The sequence below is a fragment of the Pyxicephalus adspersus genome, chromosome Z (genome assembly GCF_032062135.1).
Source record: "Pyxicephalus adspersus chromosome Z, UCB_Pads_2.0, whole genome shotgun sequence".
In the NCBI taxonomy this organism is placed as follows: domain Eukaryota; kingdom Metazoa; phylum Chordata; class Amphibia; order Anura; family Pyxicephalidae; genus Pyxicephalus; species Pyxicephalus adspersus.
Genome location: NC_092871.1, coordinates 65,438,803 through 65,455,220, shown reverse-complemented (window position 1 = coordinate 65,455,220; position 16,418 = coordinate 65,438,803). Strand labels below are relative to the sequence as shown.

The 16,418-nt window shown below is 37.8% G+C and overlaps 1 protein-coding gene across 2 annotated transcripts in view; it reads left to right on the top strand.

The window, feature by feature from the left end:
* Positions 1–16,418, top strand: part of DDX31 (DEAD-box helicase 31) — a 67,853-nt gene that overhangs the window by 38,125 nt on the left and 13,310 nt on the right. For both annotated transcript variants that reach the window (XM_072431248.1, XM_072431249.1), the window contains 4 exons: positions 5,493–5,543; positions 8,245–8,384; positions 9,500–9,581; positions 13,474–13,585. In XM_072431248.1, coding sequence (XP_072287349.1) covers positions 5,493–5,543; positions 8,245–8,384; positions 9,500–9,581; positions 13,474–13,585 — 385 coding nt within the window. The remainder of the gene's footprint in view (positions 1–5,492; positions 5,544–8,244; positions 8,385–9,499; positions 9,582–13,473; positions 13,586–16,418) is intronic.

Sequence of the window (16,418 nt, the reverse complement as noted above, 5' to 3'; positions counted from 1 at the left end):
ACCCAAATCATACTGTCATCCTGTAAGGCTCCTGATTTTGCCCAGGCCCTTACAACTAAGTTCATGTTCCGTCTCTGTCCAGTATTGGCCTTCAAAAGGAAGGTCTGGACCTCCTGTCTGCGGTAATATACTGTCATATGAGGGTCGGTCGTTCCTTCCCCTGGTCCTCAGTGATTATGCAACTACCCCCTTATCCAATCACTTCCATCTAGGTTTGGAAATATTCCATACCAATATTTATTCTTGTCTTGAGAACCCAATTGGAGTGGTCTATTGACTTCTATTGACCCATTTCTGGGAACCAAAGACAATCCCAGATCTTCAATTAAGTCTCGGCCACATAGATTTACAGGGCAGAAATCTGAAATGATAAATCCTGCCTTTGTCTTCTTTCCAGTCTGGGGGTCAGTTACCATTAGTGGCTTACACAGGGGTTCTGTTGTCATGTCACCCGCTGCATTTCGGACTATAACTGTCATTTGTCTTGTCCATGATGGGGCTTCCTGTTTTCCTATTACTGATCTACAGGCCCCAGTGTCACACAAGAATGTCACTAATTTCCCTTCCACATTTAAGATTATCTTTGGTTTGTATTGGTCAGCAAAATTCAGGTCAACAATTTCCTTTTCCCCTGTAAATTCCTTCCGTTCTGAGCCTAGTCATGCCGTTTCCTCATCTGTGTCTTTTCTCATACAATCACTTGCTAAATGTCCCTTCTTTCCACATTTATAACATTCTCACCTTTTACATTTTCCCTAATAATCCTTGATGGGGCGACGTGGTTTCCGTTGCTCCCTTTTTTGTGCATCATACATACAGTCTTCATTCTCACTTTCTATCACATACCCATCTACTTGCTGGACCTTCTGACGTGGTTTTTGTTTTGTACACAAATACCGTTCTGCATGTCTGGCATGTTCAATTAGATCTGTCAATCTACGAGTTCTATGATTTATCATGTGTTTAGTGATAAATTTTCTAATTTGGGGTAAGAATCCCTTGATAATTGCATTTTTTAGCTGTTGGTCGTACGGGGAAACAACTAAGATGGCAACCCCAGCACCGAGGTCAGATCAGAGGCTTCAGGATGAAGAGTTTGGGACACAAGCTGACAGCCCAGACTCACCCCTCCTCCCTCTCTAGCATCTCTGTGTCTGACAGCCCAGGTTTCACTTTTTTACTGCAGAGAAACAAAGCCTTCCCAGTGATCTGCAACTCTCCTAAAGTTTCTGCCAAGTAAGGAGGATTTTGAGTCTTTAGTCACACGCTTGAAAAATTTTCTTAGCGAAAAACAGAATCCCTTCAGCATCAGATCACTGCAGTGGATACAAGGGTGATGGCACTAAGATCAACTACATCACATACAGATTCAAGAATTACAGCCTTGGAGCATTCACAAGTGCAGGTACATTCCTTTCTATCATCATTCGCACTTAGAATTGATGACCAAGAGAATAGAGGGAGACGGAATAATATACGGCTGAAAAGCATACCATAAGCTACTCTGGGGTCAAAATTCAAGGTGACTGAAAGGTTCTGTTCCATATACTCGGGCAACATAATCCTTAAATTGATCTGGTGTCAGATATCAATCAAATTTATAATTAATTCTTCACATGTCACTATATTTAAGATTTCTTTTATCCTTACTTAACATTATTATTTCATCATCAGTCATTTTGTCTTTTACCTTTGAACAACAAACACCAATGTTCAGTTTTCTTATCTTTTGACTATACTTATCTTTTGACTATACTATTCTGTAGTCAAAAGTCCTGTTTCTTTTAAGTGTAACAATTCCTCAAAAAACACTTCCCTATAGTCAAAAGTCCTATTTCTTTAAAGTGTAACAATTCCTCAAAAAACACTTCCTTGGGTATGAATTTTCACCGTACACAACTATTTGTCCCCAGTTCTTGAATTAATACCAACTGATATGGTTGTTGCGACACGTTCAAAGAGCAACTTTTCTAATTATATTTCATGAGGGCCCCACAGAATATTCTGATTCAATACCAGGTGGTATATGAGTGCTCGTCTTTCCTCACCAGAACGCTGATGAGAGACTTGCCTAAACGTGACACAGACTTTGAGCCGTTATAAGTCTGTACAGTTGGAATATCTGCACCAGATACAACCTTCTCCACAATATAGCAATATTACAATCTAGCAATAAAAATGTCAAACAATTTGCAGTAGAAAAATGTCAACCAATTAGCAGTGGAAAAATATCAAACAATTAGCAGTATTTGGGAATTTTAAAAACTTTCTTACCCTACGAAAACCAGGACTCTTTTGATGTCAGGAGGCATCGTGTCGTGGAAACTGTCAATCTTGAATCGTCACAAGAGGGGTCCGCTCATCTAGCCCTTTGTTTAAAGGAGTTTTCTCATCCCAAGGGTCTTTGTTGAAACCGGTGTGATTTGGTTCCTTTTTAGACGGGCATTCCTCTGGACGACTCTTGATTGAAGTTTCCGGCTCGAAGGACCAAAAATTGTCAATGGTAAGTTGACAATTATTCATGACAACTTCTGAGGTATAGTAAAAGAATCAAGGTTTTATTCACGCGTGGGAAACTCACAACAGACAAGGCAATAGAGGTTGGGACTGTCCCTTCCTCTTGTCTAAAGGAGTCTCTGAAAACTTTAGCCAAAATTTATATTTTATCAATTTCAATTCCTTGCGTCACCGGTCATCCAATTTTGGGCTGGTCTCTTCTTTAATTTGCCTGGAGACAGACAAATTATTATTTTGCTTTTTACTGCCGCTGTACATTCCACTTTTAATTGGTTTTCTTGGGGGGTTATAGTTTCCATGGTCTCCTTATCTGCTGGCAGTTTCTATGGTCTTCTTATCTGGTTTCACTTGACCAGGTGCAAGGCCAAGGCGCCTCCGGGAACCGAAGTAAAGAACACAAATAACTGAGTTAGTCATTTTAAAACAGAATAATATAGTTTGAGTTAATTCTCACTATACTTGTGGCTAGTATATATTCTATTTACATTCACAAAGCCCTAACTAGAAATGATACTCTGCTGGATCTAGTTCTTTACAATACAGAGTTAATAACTGGGTACCTAAAATCTGGGTACCAGTGACCTTAATATGATTTCATTTAATGTAAGCTGAAACAGGAAGCAAAAACAGGAAAGATAAAAACATTCAATTTTAAGAGAGCAAATTTCCCATTATAAAGGACGTCTCTCTCTGTGACTTGGACTGGGACAGAATATTGACATAGAACAGAAATGAAAATGTTTCATGTCTGTTCTACACAAGCACACTGAAAAATGTATTCCAATTGGTAATAAGTTTAAGAGGCTAAAATTAAAACATGTGTCTCACAGCTGATGTTAAAAAAGCCATAGAGAACAAAAAAAGGGCATTCCAACAATAGAAAGTTTAAGGATCACCTTCATCGTTTGAAAACTATAAAGAATATAACAAAAGATGTAAAAAGGAGATAAAATGTGCAAAACTTCAAAATGAAAGACAGATTGCAAAGGAAAGTAAAGCAAACCCCCCAAAAATGTCAAATATATTATTAGCAAAAACATCAGATCTGAGCATGTAGCCCCCTTAAAGAATGTCGCTGGGTTGGTAAGTGGGAATAAAGAAATACGGATTTAATAAACACTTTTTTAACTCTGTGTACACAAAGGAAAATGGCGTCACAATGGCTCAAAATTTGTATGATTGAAACAGTGGGGCAAAATTAAGGTTGACAAAGCACCAGGACCCAAAGGATTACATGCACATGTCCTTAAAGGGCTGAGCTCAGTTATATCAAAACCATGATTTTTAGAGACTCCTTAATCACTGGCATGGTACCAATGGAGGTAAGGCCAATGTGCTTCCTATCTTCAAAAAGAAAGCAAAGTCATTACCAAGTAACTACAGATCGGTTAGTTTAACATCCATAGTTGTAAAGGTCTTTAGATTGTCAAGGTGTTTAGATTTAGATTACCAATCATAGATTGGTAAAGAACCATATAGAGGAGTTTCTGCTAGAAAATAATATAATAAGTGTTAGTCAGCATGGCTTCAAGAAAGACAGAAGTTGTCAAACAAATGTACTCCCTTTTTATGAGCAAGTAAGTAAACAGGTAGACAATAGCAGTTGTGCAATAGTGCAATAGCAGTTGATATAGTGTACTTGGACTTTGCTAAAGCATTTGATACAGTTCCACAGACGGTTAATATGCAAGTTGGGGTAAATAGGTTTAGAAAAGTCAATCTGTAAATAGATAAGGAACTGGCCTAAAGACTGCATCCAGAGAGAAGTGATTAATGATTCATACTCTGATTGGTCCAAGGTTATTCGTGGTGTACCCCAGGTTTTGGTGTTGGGACCTTTACTGTTTAACATCTTTATAAATGATATAGAGTTTGGGATTAGAAGTACCATTTCTGTGTTTGCAGATGATACCAAACTATGTAATGGAATTAAGTCCATACAGGATGTCTATAATCTACAGGCAGACCTGGATGATTGGGCAGCCAGGTGACAAATGACATTTAATATAGATAATTGTAAAATGTTGCACTTGGGGGCTAACAACATGCATGCTTCATACTGTCCAGGGGGAATACATTTGGGGGAGTCAGGAATGGAAAAGGATCTGGGGATTCTGGTGGATCATAGACTTAATAACAGCATGCAATGCCAAGCTGCAATATCCAAAGCTGGCAAAGTACTTTCTTGTTTTAAAAGAGGAATAGACTGCAGATGGAGACATAATCCTGCCCCTGTGCAAAGCATTGGTCAGACCACATCTGGAATATGCAGTCAAGTTTTGGGCACAAGTTTACATAAAGGACATTGTGGAATTGGAGAGAGTGCAGAGATGGGCAACTAAACTAAGAAAAGAGCAGCTCAGCTATGAAGAAAGATTAGCTGAACTAAATATATTCTCCTTTGAGAAAGGACGTTTAAGGGGGATGTGATCACCCTGTATAAATATATATATATGGTCCATATAGAGAACTCTCTTCCCAATTAATCACTTGAGATCATTTCAAAGAACAGGAGGGCACTCTTTGCGTCTACAGGAAAAGAAGTTTAAGCTCCAGATAAGGAAGGGATTCTTCACTGTAAAGTCTGTGAAAATGTGGAATAGGCTTCCTCAAGAAGTAGTTTCAGAAACTACTATGAATTTGAGTTAAGAAAAAGCTGGTTGCTTTTCTAGAAGGACAGAATATAACTGTGTATTAAGGCTTTAATGTAGAGATAGCAGAGAGTGTAAATCCAGGGAACATCCGATTGCCTCATGGAATCGGGAAGGAATTTTTTTTCCCCTGTTGAAGCAAATTGTACCAGGGGTTTTTGTTTGCTTTCCTCTGGACCAACTGTGTCTTATAGGGTTTTATATCTGGGATATGTTTATTTCCATAGTGGTTGAACTTGATGGCCTTATGTCTTTTTTCAACCTGACCTACTATGTAACTATGTGTTGAATGACACTTTAATTATGCATTGCTGTTTCTTTCAGGATGTTGCTGCTCGTGGTCTGGATCTCCCTCAGGTGACCTGGATTGTACAGGTGTGTCTGCTACTCACATATATTTTTTTATCTGTTATGCAGGTTAAATTTGACGTTTTTGCTAGCTCCTCTGCATGTCCTGTAACAAATATACCATTTTTAAAAAGTGGTGAATTGGTGATGCTATATGTCAAACACTGCAGTTGAAATAGTTACATTAAACCTTTTCCTTGCAGTGTCAATAGTCCTATTTAAACATCTAAGGTATTTAATCTGATTGGTGATTGTCAAACACTTCAGTACTGACATTTCGATATATATGGCTTTCTGTTTGGAAAGCACAGCAAAGATTCCGAACTGGTTGTGTTTGAGAATAGCTCTTTTGAATCTCAAGCAGGGGTTCATAGATTACCAGATTACCTGACAGAGGCATAGGGGTAGAATTAGGCACTATAAAAATGCATGGATACAAGTGCTGGCTATGTGGGTTATACTCCCATGTACATCCTTGAAATTTCATGTTAAAAAAGATTGAGGATTCCTTTTCAGTGATCTGTGTCTAAGTAGGGGTTTTTACTTATTTTGTTGGGAGTCCTTTTTATATCCTTTGGGAGTACATGACAGAAAACCTCACAGGTGTATAAAACCCTTTCCCTACTCCATTCAAAATAAAAATAAATGTTTTGGCTTTGGATAACAACCTTCATTGAGGTATACTGTTGACCATTACGTAGAACTGATTACTTATAAGTGGCAGTGATATGCACCCTGCAGATAGATCTTGGAAGTCCAGGATCACCACAAATGAATTAGAATGGTCAGACAAGGAAGATAGGTAAAAATCTATTTACTAACCCCCTTTCCCTTCTTTAGTGTGAACCCATAAACCTTTATTTGGGATCAAAACTGTCAAACCCTGGCAACTCTGTCTGGGAAAAAGAGTTTGAGCAAATATTTTGGCTCTGCTAGGATAGAGGACTGGGGGGGACATCAGGGGTCTAATAGATGCCAGCTGTCTTAATTAAGAGAACCTGTCACCTTCCCAGTGTCATCACATAGGTGGTTTCCCAGCACCTTTGTAACAACAATACAGTTGTAGAAAAAAATGAAAATGTTTTTAAATATTTAAAAAAAAACATTTACATAAGCAGGCATGCACACATCTAACATGTGCATTTGTACATTATTGGGTAACCCTTATAGCGGTAACTCTAAACTGATAACTTTTGATATTTAATCTACCTATAATCAAATTTTAGCATCAACTATAATTGAAACATCATATCTGTGTATAATTATCTATTCAGGGGTTTGAGGCTTGAGGCAGGGGATTTTGTAACTAGATCATGTTACCACAAAAGCATGTCTGAGTAGAAAAAGAATATACATTTAGAGGAACTACCTCATTAGAAATTAACACTTCTATTCCTAACCCGCTGTTGATTTCAGTACTTTTAACTGCTTGCTTCATTTTTGGGGGTGCACATCATGCCAAACCTCACACAGCCCTCAATTCTTGTTGCAAATAGCAAACTATTTTTAAATTTATATAAAGGATTTTTCCTTTTGCCAGTGAACTGTTGTTGTGTTCTCTAATATATAAGTTTTATTTGAAGAAAGGAATTGTCTGTTTATTTCATTTGTAGAGACACCAGGTCAGGCTTATTGCACCAACAACCAGGTCTCTGAATATATTGAAGACGGCAGGCGAGCTTGTTCCTTTTTCCATATATGTGAGCTTTTGTGCAGTGTATGAACCTGGTGTTGCCCTAATCAAGATACAGGGCCTTTCCAATTTCACCTACCCATTTGTCACGTCAGCGACATCTCTGAGAATAGATGCAAGCAGGTTAACAATGAGACGGGTAGCAAGGTAAAAGCGAGAGATCGGCAAAGAACAGCTTCCCGGGAGAGAGATCCCATTAGCTCCAAATCTGGCATGTATTTTGTCTTCACATGTCACACTGCAGTGTTCCCTTGACAGCCACATCTGAGCCACTTCTGCTGCTGTTTAGTGTTAAGGAGCTGCATCGGTTGATATATTCCTTATGGGCTGCCTGGAAAGGCCATGGTCTATGTTATATGTGGGGTAATTAGGGTGCCATGAGTTCTACTCGGCCATATGTCATTCTTCATGTGCACATTATTGCCTGACAAGCGAGCTGGTTTTTTTTGCACATTTTTGAAATATTTAGCTGCCCAGAAAGAGGATGCTGCATGTTCTTCTGTAATTACTGGTTAGCCTTGATATCCAGGCATGATTCCTGGCTTTGAAGTTTCCATTTTGTAAGTGGTCCTAAAAGATCAGTTTACTGAAACTGTTTTCTTTGCATAGTAGATACTGGAGAATTAAAGAATTAAACTTTTATTATTTGCTCTCCTTTGGTCTGGTAAATATACCACAGAACAATATTCAAAACCACAGAACATATGTTCAATAAATGCCTGCCAGAAATTCCGTGCTGCCCTATACACCTATTCTATGCCCCATACATGCAGTGCAGATAAGAAAATGAGAAAGAGAACTGTTCTGTTTTTCTAATATACTTGTTTTTTCCCATGGTGCCATTAGGACTTCCTATACATGCCAGTGGTGTTGTGATAATGAAGTGAAGAGGAATGTTTACAGATGTTTGCAAGGCATCAGGCTATGAACTGATGATAGCTGATCTCTCATTACCAGGAATGGAGGTCAAACTATTTTTCCCAATACTCCACAGTTCCATTTTAATTTTGTTGCACTTTTTCCATGTGTTTTTAGTACAATGCTCCTGCAACTGCTGCGGAGTACATTCATCGTGTTGGTCGTACAGCAAGAATTGGAGCCCAGGGGAACAGCCTGCTCATCCTTATACCATCTGAAGCTGAATATGTGCAAGCCTTGGTGGAGTACAAGATCAGGTGGGTGAAGTACAAGCAAAGTGATATCCTGTGTGAAAACTGAAAAAGTCCAATATCTTACATAAAAATTTTACTTGTCTGTGCTGTGTTATATCTAAGAATGATTATATGTTTACCCCTTGAAAATATTGGTTGGTGGATACTTGTCTGGCAATTTTACACCATAAATGTGAAGCACTGTGGTATCGCAGCCTGTACATAAAGTATGTCCTCTGTCTGGCTTAAGTAATGCTGGGCGTCATTCATTCTGGAAGGTCAGGGATTTAAGGTGACCTAGGGTAGAGGGGGGACTGGTCAGCCCGGGTGTCTCTTAATGTGACTGCGTAAGGGGGCTTGCTGGGTATATTCAGAAAACTGCCACTGTGACCACCAGATAAAAGCTTGGAGGAAATTCACCCTGCAAAAAAAGCAGACACATCCTCTGTGTATGTTGCATGTTTGCATTAATAATGAAAACAACCATAAGCAGTACTTAGTTCTGCTAACATATTATGCAGAAAAATGGGCAAAATATGGTTACCCTGGTATAATAGTTTTCTTATGTGATACCTAGAAAATGCATTTTTATCTTGAGAGCTTTAAAGTGGATCTTTTATCAAGAGATTATATTAGTTGCCATTTCTAAAAAATACAGCTTGCCCAGTCCGAAATATTGACCCAGAATGAGATTGCAGCTCCGGGGGTCAGCTAATTTGTGACACAGTTATCTCCATGCTGGTTTCAGAGGTGTGACTGGAACTATTGAACCCACATTCTGGCATTTTTTATTCTTTCAAATAAATTCTGCAATGGTATCTTACATTTTTGCTTAGTATTGGCTTACTTTATTTAAAAGATATAAATTGCATAACTCTGGTTGGGACTTTTTAGGAAAGTTTTTATTTATTTATATATATATAGATATATATATGTTAAACCCATATGAATAAAATGAGGATAGGACAACCCAATATGCATGTGACATTTCTAGACAGCGTGGCTTGGGTTGGGTGTACTGGCTGGGTTACCAGTGTCGGGGAACTCATAAAAAAGTGATAAAAGCTGACAGATAGCTTATATAAGTAATTTTTGCCCATTATCCCCCTTTGAAATTCATTTTTCCTTATTTTTCATAGTGTCACTGAAATGAAAATGAAAGAAGTATTGTCCAACCTCATTTTAGAAGATTTCCTGAAAATCAAAAGAGCTGGTGGCAAGGTGAGAATCTCCATCCTGTACAAAGAAGCAATGCACACCTAGAAATATAAGTTTATATTAGCAGGGGTCAGGTCTGGGGGGGGGGGTTAAATGCATCTATTTTTTTTTATACACAGCTCAGTGGTGCAGAGACACCTCTTGGATTGTACGTTTTTCAGGGTCCTCTGCTCCTCCTGTGTCATTGTTTGTCTGTCATTTGGAACCCCTATTTAATGTACAGTGCTGTATAATATGTTGGTGCTATATAAATACTGGTAATAATGTATTACTTATAATTTTGCAGAGGTTGAATCTGGGGTCTGTAAAACTATGTTTGTTTACTGGATAAATGTCCCCTGAGACAAATGGTCATGTTCACCTTGGGCAAAAAACTAATGTGTACAATGGTCCTTGGCATCATTTAGCATTCTGCCTTGGCAGATATAGATACACCATCATTCAGCTCTGTAATACTTTTTACAGCAATAAACATGTTTTTAAGCAGTGTAAGTACCAGAATTCAACCTGGTATTGGCATTAGTCTACTGTGCAGCAGAACCTAGGGAAAGGGAAAAACAAAAATTAGTTGTGCCACAATGGAACGAGCATGCTGATAGCAGAGTGTTATAGAAATGAGCTTATTAGTCTGCTGCTATTCCTTCACTGTTCAGTCACGGGATGAGGACCTGTAAAAAATCTGGTCCTCTGGCAAAAGCTGTGTAAATCTCAGAACTGGATGTTCAGGAATACTGCGAGATTTCAGGAATACTGTGTGGGTGGTTTCTATCATATCTAATATATGGATTTTTATCTGTGTATTAAGCTTTTTTCTGCAATTATTTGTTACAGTCATTTTGTTTTTGTTGTATTCAAAAAATTTTTTTTGTAGTGCTTGTATTTATTTTTGCATGCATTTGGTAGTTGAGAGGGATCCCAGTAACAGTTCTTTGCAAGCACAGGCTTTGCAACCACAACCAGTAATATAAGAAAAAGTGGGAATGGCCTCAAATGGGCATGGCGAAGGTAAAGGTTACTGGATATAGGGATATTGAAATAACCCAGAGGCAATGTAGAACAGACAGGAAATACATTCCAGGTAAAAAGGCGTATTGGGGCTGACTGCAGCTGGTGGGGAAGCCAAGTGAAGGATGTTTCTTTAAAGAGATCTTCACTCTGAAGGAAGAAACATTGTTAGCTTATCCAAGCTCTCTTCCTTTCTTTGTAATATATTGCCATATTATCACTAATCCCCCTGGCTGTTGTGACACTGAGACAAGTCATCTGTCACTTAAGATTGAGCGCTCTTTAATTTTCCAGCAGAATCTCACAGCAGGGCCTCCTTCAATTTAAGGTCTTTATTGGAATTCTGAAGTCCCTTCTCACCTCCCTTTCTGCAAGCCTCAGATCTATTCTGAGCCACATTACAGAAAGTATACAGTAACCAACCGAGGGATTCATTCCTGGCTCCAGCTCTATTTATTTAACGATTTAGCTGGATTTCTGCTGCTTACGCCACCCCAGGCCAAAGCCCGTTTTCCAATATTACTTTTTAACAACTGTTCTATTCACACAAGTCCCAGTTACCTTCCACCCAACTTCCCTGTCTGCTATCCTCTCATTAATTTGAAGAAGTTAAAGGGAAAAGGGGGGGGGGGGGTACTGTGTCCAAAGGAATAGGTGAAGCTGCATTTTTTTTTTCTAGTAATAAAGTGCTTTAGTTTTAATAACTGTGGATTGTGCCCACCTGAGGAACGGGTAACTGGTGTAATTTTCTATTCATATTAAAAAATAATAATAATAAAAACGTTACACTGGGCTTAAAGGTGTCAGGCTTATTCAGTAAGGTGATGTTACAAAGAGTGGCAACCAGTTGGCAGTCATCCTTTTATGACCATCGATTGGTGACATCTGAGTCTGTTTTATAGAGCTTTTCATGCTCTTATTGCTTTTTGTCTTTCTGTACCAGCTATTGATGGCCACATAGGGCTGTTTTTTTTCTAGTTATTTATAATTTTTGTTATGGTTTTAGATATTCACTGTTTCTTTCATTCAACCAATTATTTATATATTTATTGTTTGGATACCAATAATTTTACCAAATACACTGCAGCCTGATCAAAAACAATTACATTTACTTCCCCCAAAACAATCACTTCTATCTTAGTTTGGGGGTAAAAAAGCCCTGCATGCAGCTCAGATTTAGAACATTTAGACTGGAATGTGTGTGGTTACTGAAGGTTATTTGTCTTGTGAATAAATAACATTGGTATTGTCCATGATGACTATTGGGGCAAGTTGTGTTCCTGCACAAGGAAAATCAATCAAATCTGATTGATTACTATAGATTGAAGCTATCAGTCAGGTATGTGCTAGCTTTTTATCTTGATTCTGATTGGTTTCTCTTTACACTTGGGAAATATTGATGCCTTTTTTAATACATAAGGCTGATCTCTTGTCATTAAAATATGGTTCTTTTAGATGTAATCTCTCGTTCTCTGACCACATTGAAATCCAGCAAGATGCGTCTAAAAACGCTAAGTTGTAAAATAAAAATACTGAGGATTTTCTCGCTGTTACTGATGTGTATAAAAATATTGGAAGTCTTTTTAGAGACATTACATCACTGTTAGATGAATCTAAATTAAGTGTGGAAGCACGGTAGTGTAAACATTATTTTAAAATCCACCTGGTACTAATCCACTAAATGGTGACCTCACCAGCAGCATGTACCTTTTTCTTTTGCTTCCCCAACGTTTTGATCGGCTGCTAAAAGTGAAGCGTAATGGCTGATACTTCCAGATACAAAATAAAAAAAAATTGTGACTTGCTCTCATTTCCCTTATGTTACAGTGCTGGTGCCATAGAGGTGCATCAGTTGTTCAGATCAGCTGTTGCAGAGTGCAGCAATATGTAAAGCATCCACTAGAGGGAGCTCTGTGTTGTAGCTTGCTGCTTAGCAACTGTTAAAATAAGAGATCAGCCACAGGTGGAGTGCATTGTTTTAGTGTGTGTCATGGTGGGAAACAGGTTCATAGGCATAAGGTAGAAGCTTTGCCCAATTACACTAAACCCTTGCCTATTTTGGGAACACGAAGGTTGGCTGGGCTGTCTAGACATGCCTTTTTTTTTTTTTTTTTTTTTGCTGCAAAGAATAGGTCTCTCGTTAAGGTGAATTAGTTGAACTGTAGTTCACTGCTTGCTTGGGACCGGACTGTAAATTCAGTGTCTTGGGGGCCGATTCAGAGAGATCATACAATTCTGTTTATAATAGCACATTAGAGTTATGCTTTTGCTTTTTAAACAGTACCAACACATCAGCACTTTTAAGCCATTGTACAAAGAGCAGAGTGCCAACTGGGGTAATTCTAGGCATAGATGTACTGTTTAACAATGCAATAGGGTCGCTCGTTTACATTGTAGTTTAACTTTTGTAGGTATTTCCCAGAGAAATTATTATTTAATTGATAAGTATTTTTATATCATTCAGAAGTTAAAAATCCTTGTTCGTTTGAGATGACTTCAGTAAACGGAAATTTGATTGATGATCCCAAACAAGACACAAGGATTCTTTTTTTTTTCTGTTCTCTTGAAGTATATTTGCAGTATGAAAAGTTAATTCACAGAATGTGTGCTACCTTTATACCTGCTTTGTGTGTTTCTTCTATGCTTTCCCCTTCCTCCCCCCACTGACTCCCTCCTCTCTGCCATCATTTTTATTACAATGTAATTTCTTGTCTTTTACTAATAATATTGCAAGGATTATCCTAGCTGGCCCCAGTGTTGAATGCAGTGTCACTTTACTGTTAATAAATCCATTCTAAAACCACTTTATTTTTCACTGTCTTGCTCTCCACTCTTCATTTAACCCATTTCTCCACCTAATGCCCCTTTTCTGCTGTCCTTATCCACACAGAAAGCTGAGTCATTGGACCCCCAGACCATTCAGGAAAGAGCAACTGTCCTGCAGACCAAATTTGAAGATTATATTCATGCCAGACCAGAGACACTGCTATGGGCAAAGAAAGGTAAGAAAGAAACTGGGCTTTATGTTAGATTTCCTTTAAAGTGCACCTGTCTTCTTGCATTGGATATACTGCAAAGTCTGTTTTGGTCTTTAATTTTTTTGTTTTATTATTATTATTTTTTTATTTTAGTTTTTTTTACCCATGTTGTAGTGTATGGTGATTTTTAGTAACGATCAATGTAAATAAAATACTTAACAGTAGTAGTAAACCGTTTAGCATTACTAAATCATAAATATAAGAAAGGAGCACTTTATGTGTTCTACAACCTTGGCAAGAGATCTCATGATCTCTGGCTACCATGAATGTTGTTGGCAGGACTACAGTGATAATAAATGCACAATAAAAGATGTAGCAATGAACACATATTAGGAAGACCATAGCTTCTCTTGTAGCTTCAAGCATTGCCCCATTCCTACACGTATATGATGAGGGTAGCAGGGATCATAAAATAATTTGTAAAAGAGTATTCTGATCTGTTTAATTAATTTTAGAAAAACACCTCTAAGTAACGTAGATAACATTTTTGTAGTTTTCTTTTCTTTTTTTAATAAACTAAATTTCAGCAATCATAAATAGACATTAGAGATTTGTAAGGATTATATTCAGTCAGATTTTTTTGATTCACTTGCCCAATGATTAAGAATTTTAGACACTGGTGTAATGTTTGGTGGCTGTAGACCATGTGGTCTAAGATATCTCAGAATGGATTAGGCAAGAATTTTAGTTATTCGTTCATGGGGAACAAAAGACTCTAATGTATTAGTCATTTAATAAAGTTGACTTGATGAGTTTAATTGTAGTTTTATTTTGATTACTGATACAATTGGGATATTTTTTATCTGCTATATGTAAGTGCAAGCTTGTGGCAGTTTCCTGGTGAACAGCATTGTTAAAAATACCAGGCAGATGCCATGGTTGTGTTGAGGGCCTAGAGCTACTTCATTGTTCCAGGTTACTAGGAAATATTTCTTTCTTGCTTGCTTTCCACAGAGGGGATTATTGATGTTGTTTTTTAATTGCTGCATGCCATCTTTCTCATCATTCAGTCTCTCTTCTTTCAAAAGCCACATGTTACTTCAGTCTTTGATCCATTCTTTTTGCCCACTTATATTATATATAAGTTTTCCCTTAAAATGAATATATAGCATAAATTAAACTTTTTCATTGTTAGGGATATTTGAAACCCCCCTGGTGACTAAAAGAGAAAGTGATGATGAATACAAAAATGTTGCACTACTAATGTAGAAGCCTGTTTCAGTAGTACTTGTATAACAATGTAGATTTCTTCACTTTTACCAATATTGGGTCTTTAGGACAAGAAGAAAGACTTGTCGGTAGTATTCAAAAATTAGGGGGGTGTTTAACGATGCCCTGCAAATTATGGCTACACATAAACTTATGTAATGTGTTTCAGAGGTGGCTGTATTTTTATCTTTTTTTTTCTTCTATTACAACATATGAATGGTAAGCAAATTCTTCTTTCATCATAAGAGATCAGGAGGTAGAGATTTTTATATTTCAGGGTACTTTTCACTATATTGTAAGTGTTTTTTGCAAATTATCAGAGACACTTGGTAAACTGCAGTTGACTTATGTATGGGGCACTTATTCCAGTGGAATCTCTTCTTTCACACTTCCTGCAGGTCTTTTAATCCATCAGTAAATTATTGAATGTTGACTGAATTGTTTTTATCATTAATGGTTACTTTGTCATTATGTACATCAGTCTGGCTTCTTTAGACCAAGAGTAACCCTAAATGTCCAAGGCTGCAGCACTTTGTTCTAAGCCCCCCTTTCGCACTCCGATGAAGAGAGATTATCGTCTACTCAGGATTAATCTCCCACTCTCGCTGCTGGATATTGCCGCTTATGAACAGTAATCAAAGGGAAAAGTGTCATTTTAGAGACTGACAGATGTAAGGTCCCTAGGAATCATGGAACAGCTGAAAAGAAAAGTGGACCAAAACTGGCTACAATTTCAGAAAATTGTGACTTATATAGGATGCTGCATAAATTACTAGTCCATTAGGTTACACCATACCTGTACCTAAATATGTCCAACCATTTACCAAAATATAACCTAAATCTTCCCTCTCTACAGCATGTTCCAGTGTTATTTTTTCATTTTACCTTGTTCCTGTAGTAATAAACCACTTTTTTTACTGCCTCTGATGTGATCACTAGGTTATGTAAAATGTTTAGGGGCAGCTGCTGGCAGCTCAGTTCCCAATGGTGTAAGCATGCGTCTAAAACTACATCTACCAAGCGCCCCCTACCTACACATGGTGTCAGCAGGCTGGAGTTGGTTTTGTGGCAGATATTTACAGGGATTTTTACACTTGAAAAATGTTTTGAAACCTTTTGGGATAATTTTTAGGGATAAATTATTCAGGAATCTGATGTATAGAATTGACAGCTCTAAGTGGATGTGTGTAGCTAAATTCTACTTTTATTGTTTATTTAGTGTTTGGATGCAGGTGTGGGAGAGCTCCAAGGTGGAAGTTTGAGCAGTGGAATGGGGCATGCTGTAGCACTGTGATGGAGCATTGTTAAGCAGAGAGGGGCATGGTATAAAAATGTAATAGGTAATTGTTCAGTGGAAAAGGTCGAGGTCTATGTAGATTAGAACCTAATTTTTTTTTAATTTTAATTATTTGTCTTCTTGTTTTTTTAATATTCAACTGTACTTAGCCTCTTGGAGCTTACCTTTGTTGACCTCAGAATCTCTCCTAATGGTTTGTTCAGTGGAGAAAAGAATAGGTGAGCTCCATGGTAGAAGACTGTTCAGCAAAGAAAGGCATGGTGTAGTGTTTATGGATAAGGTGGATAGTGT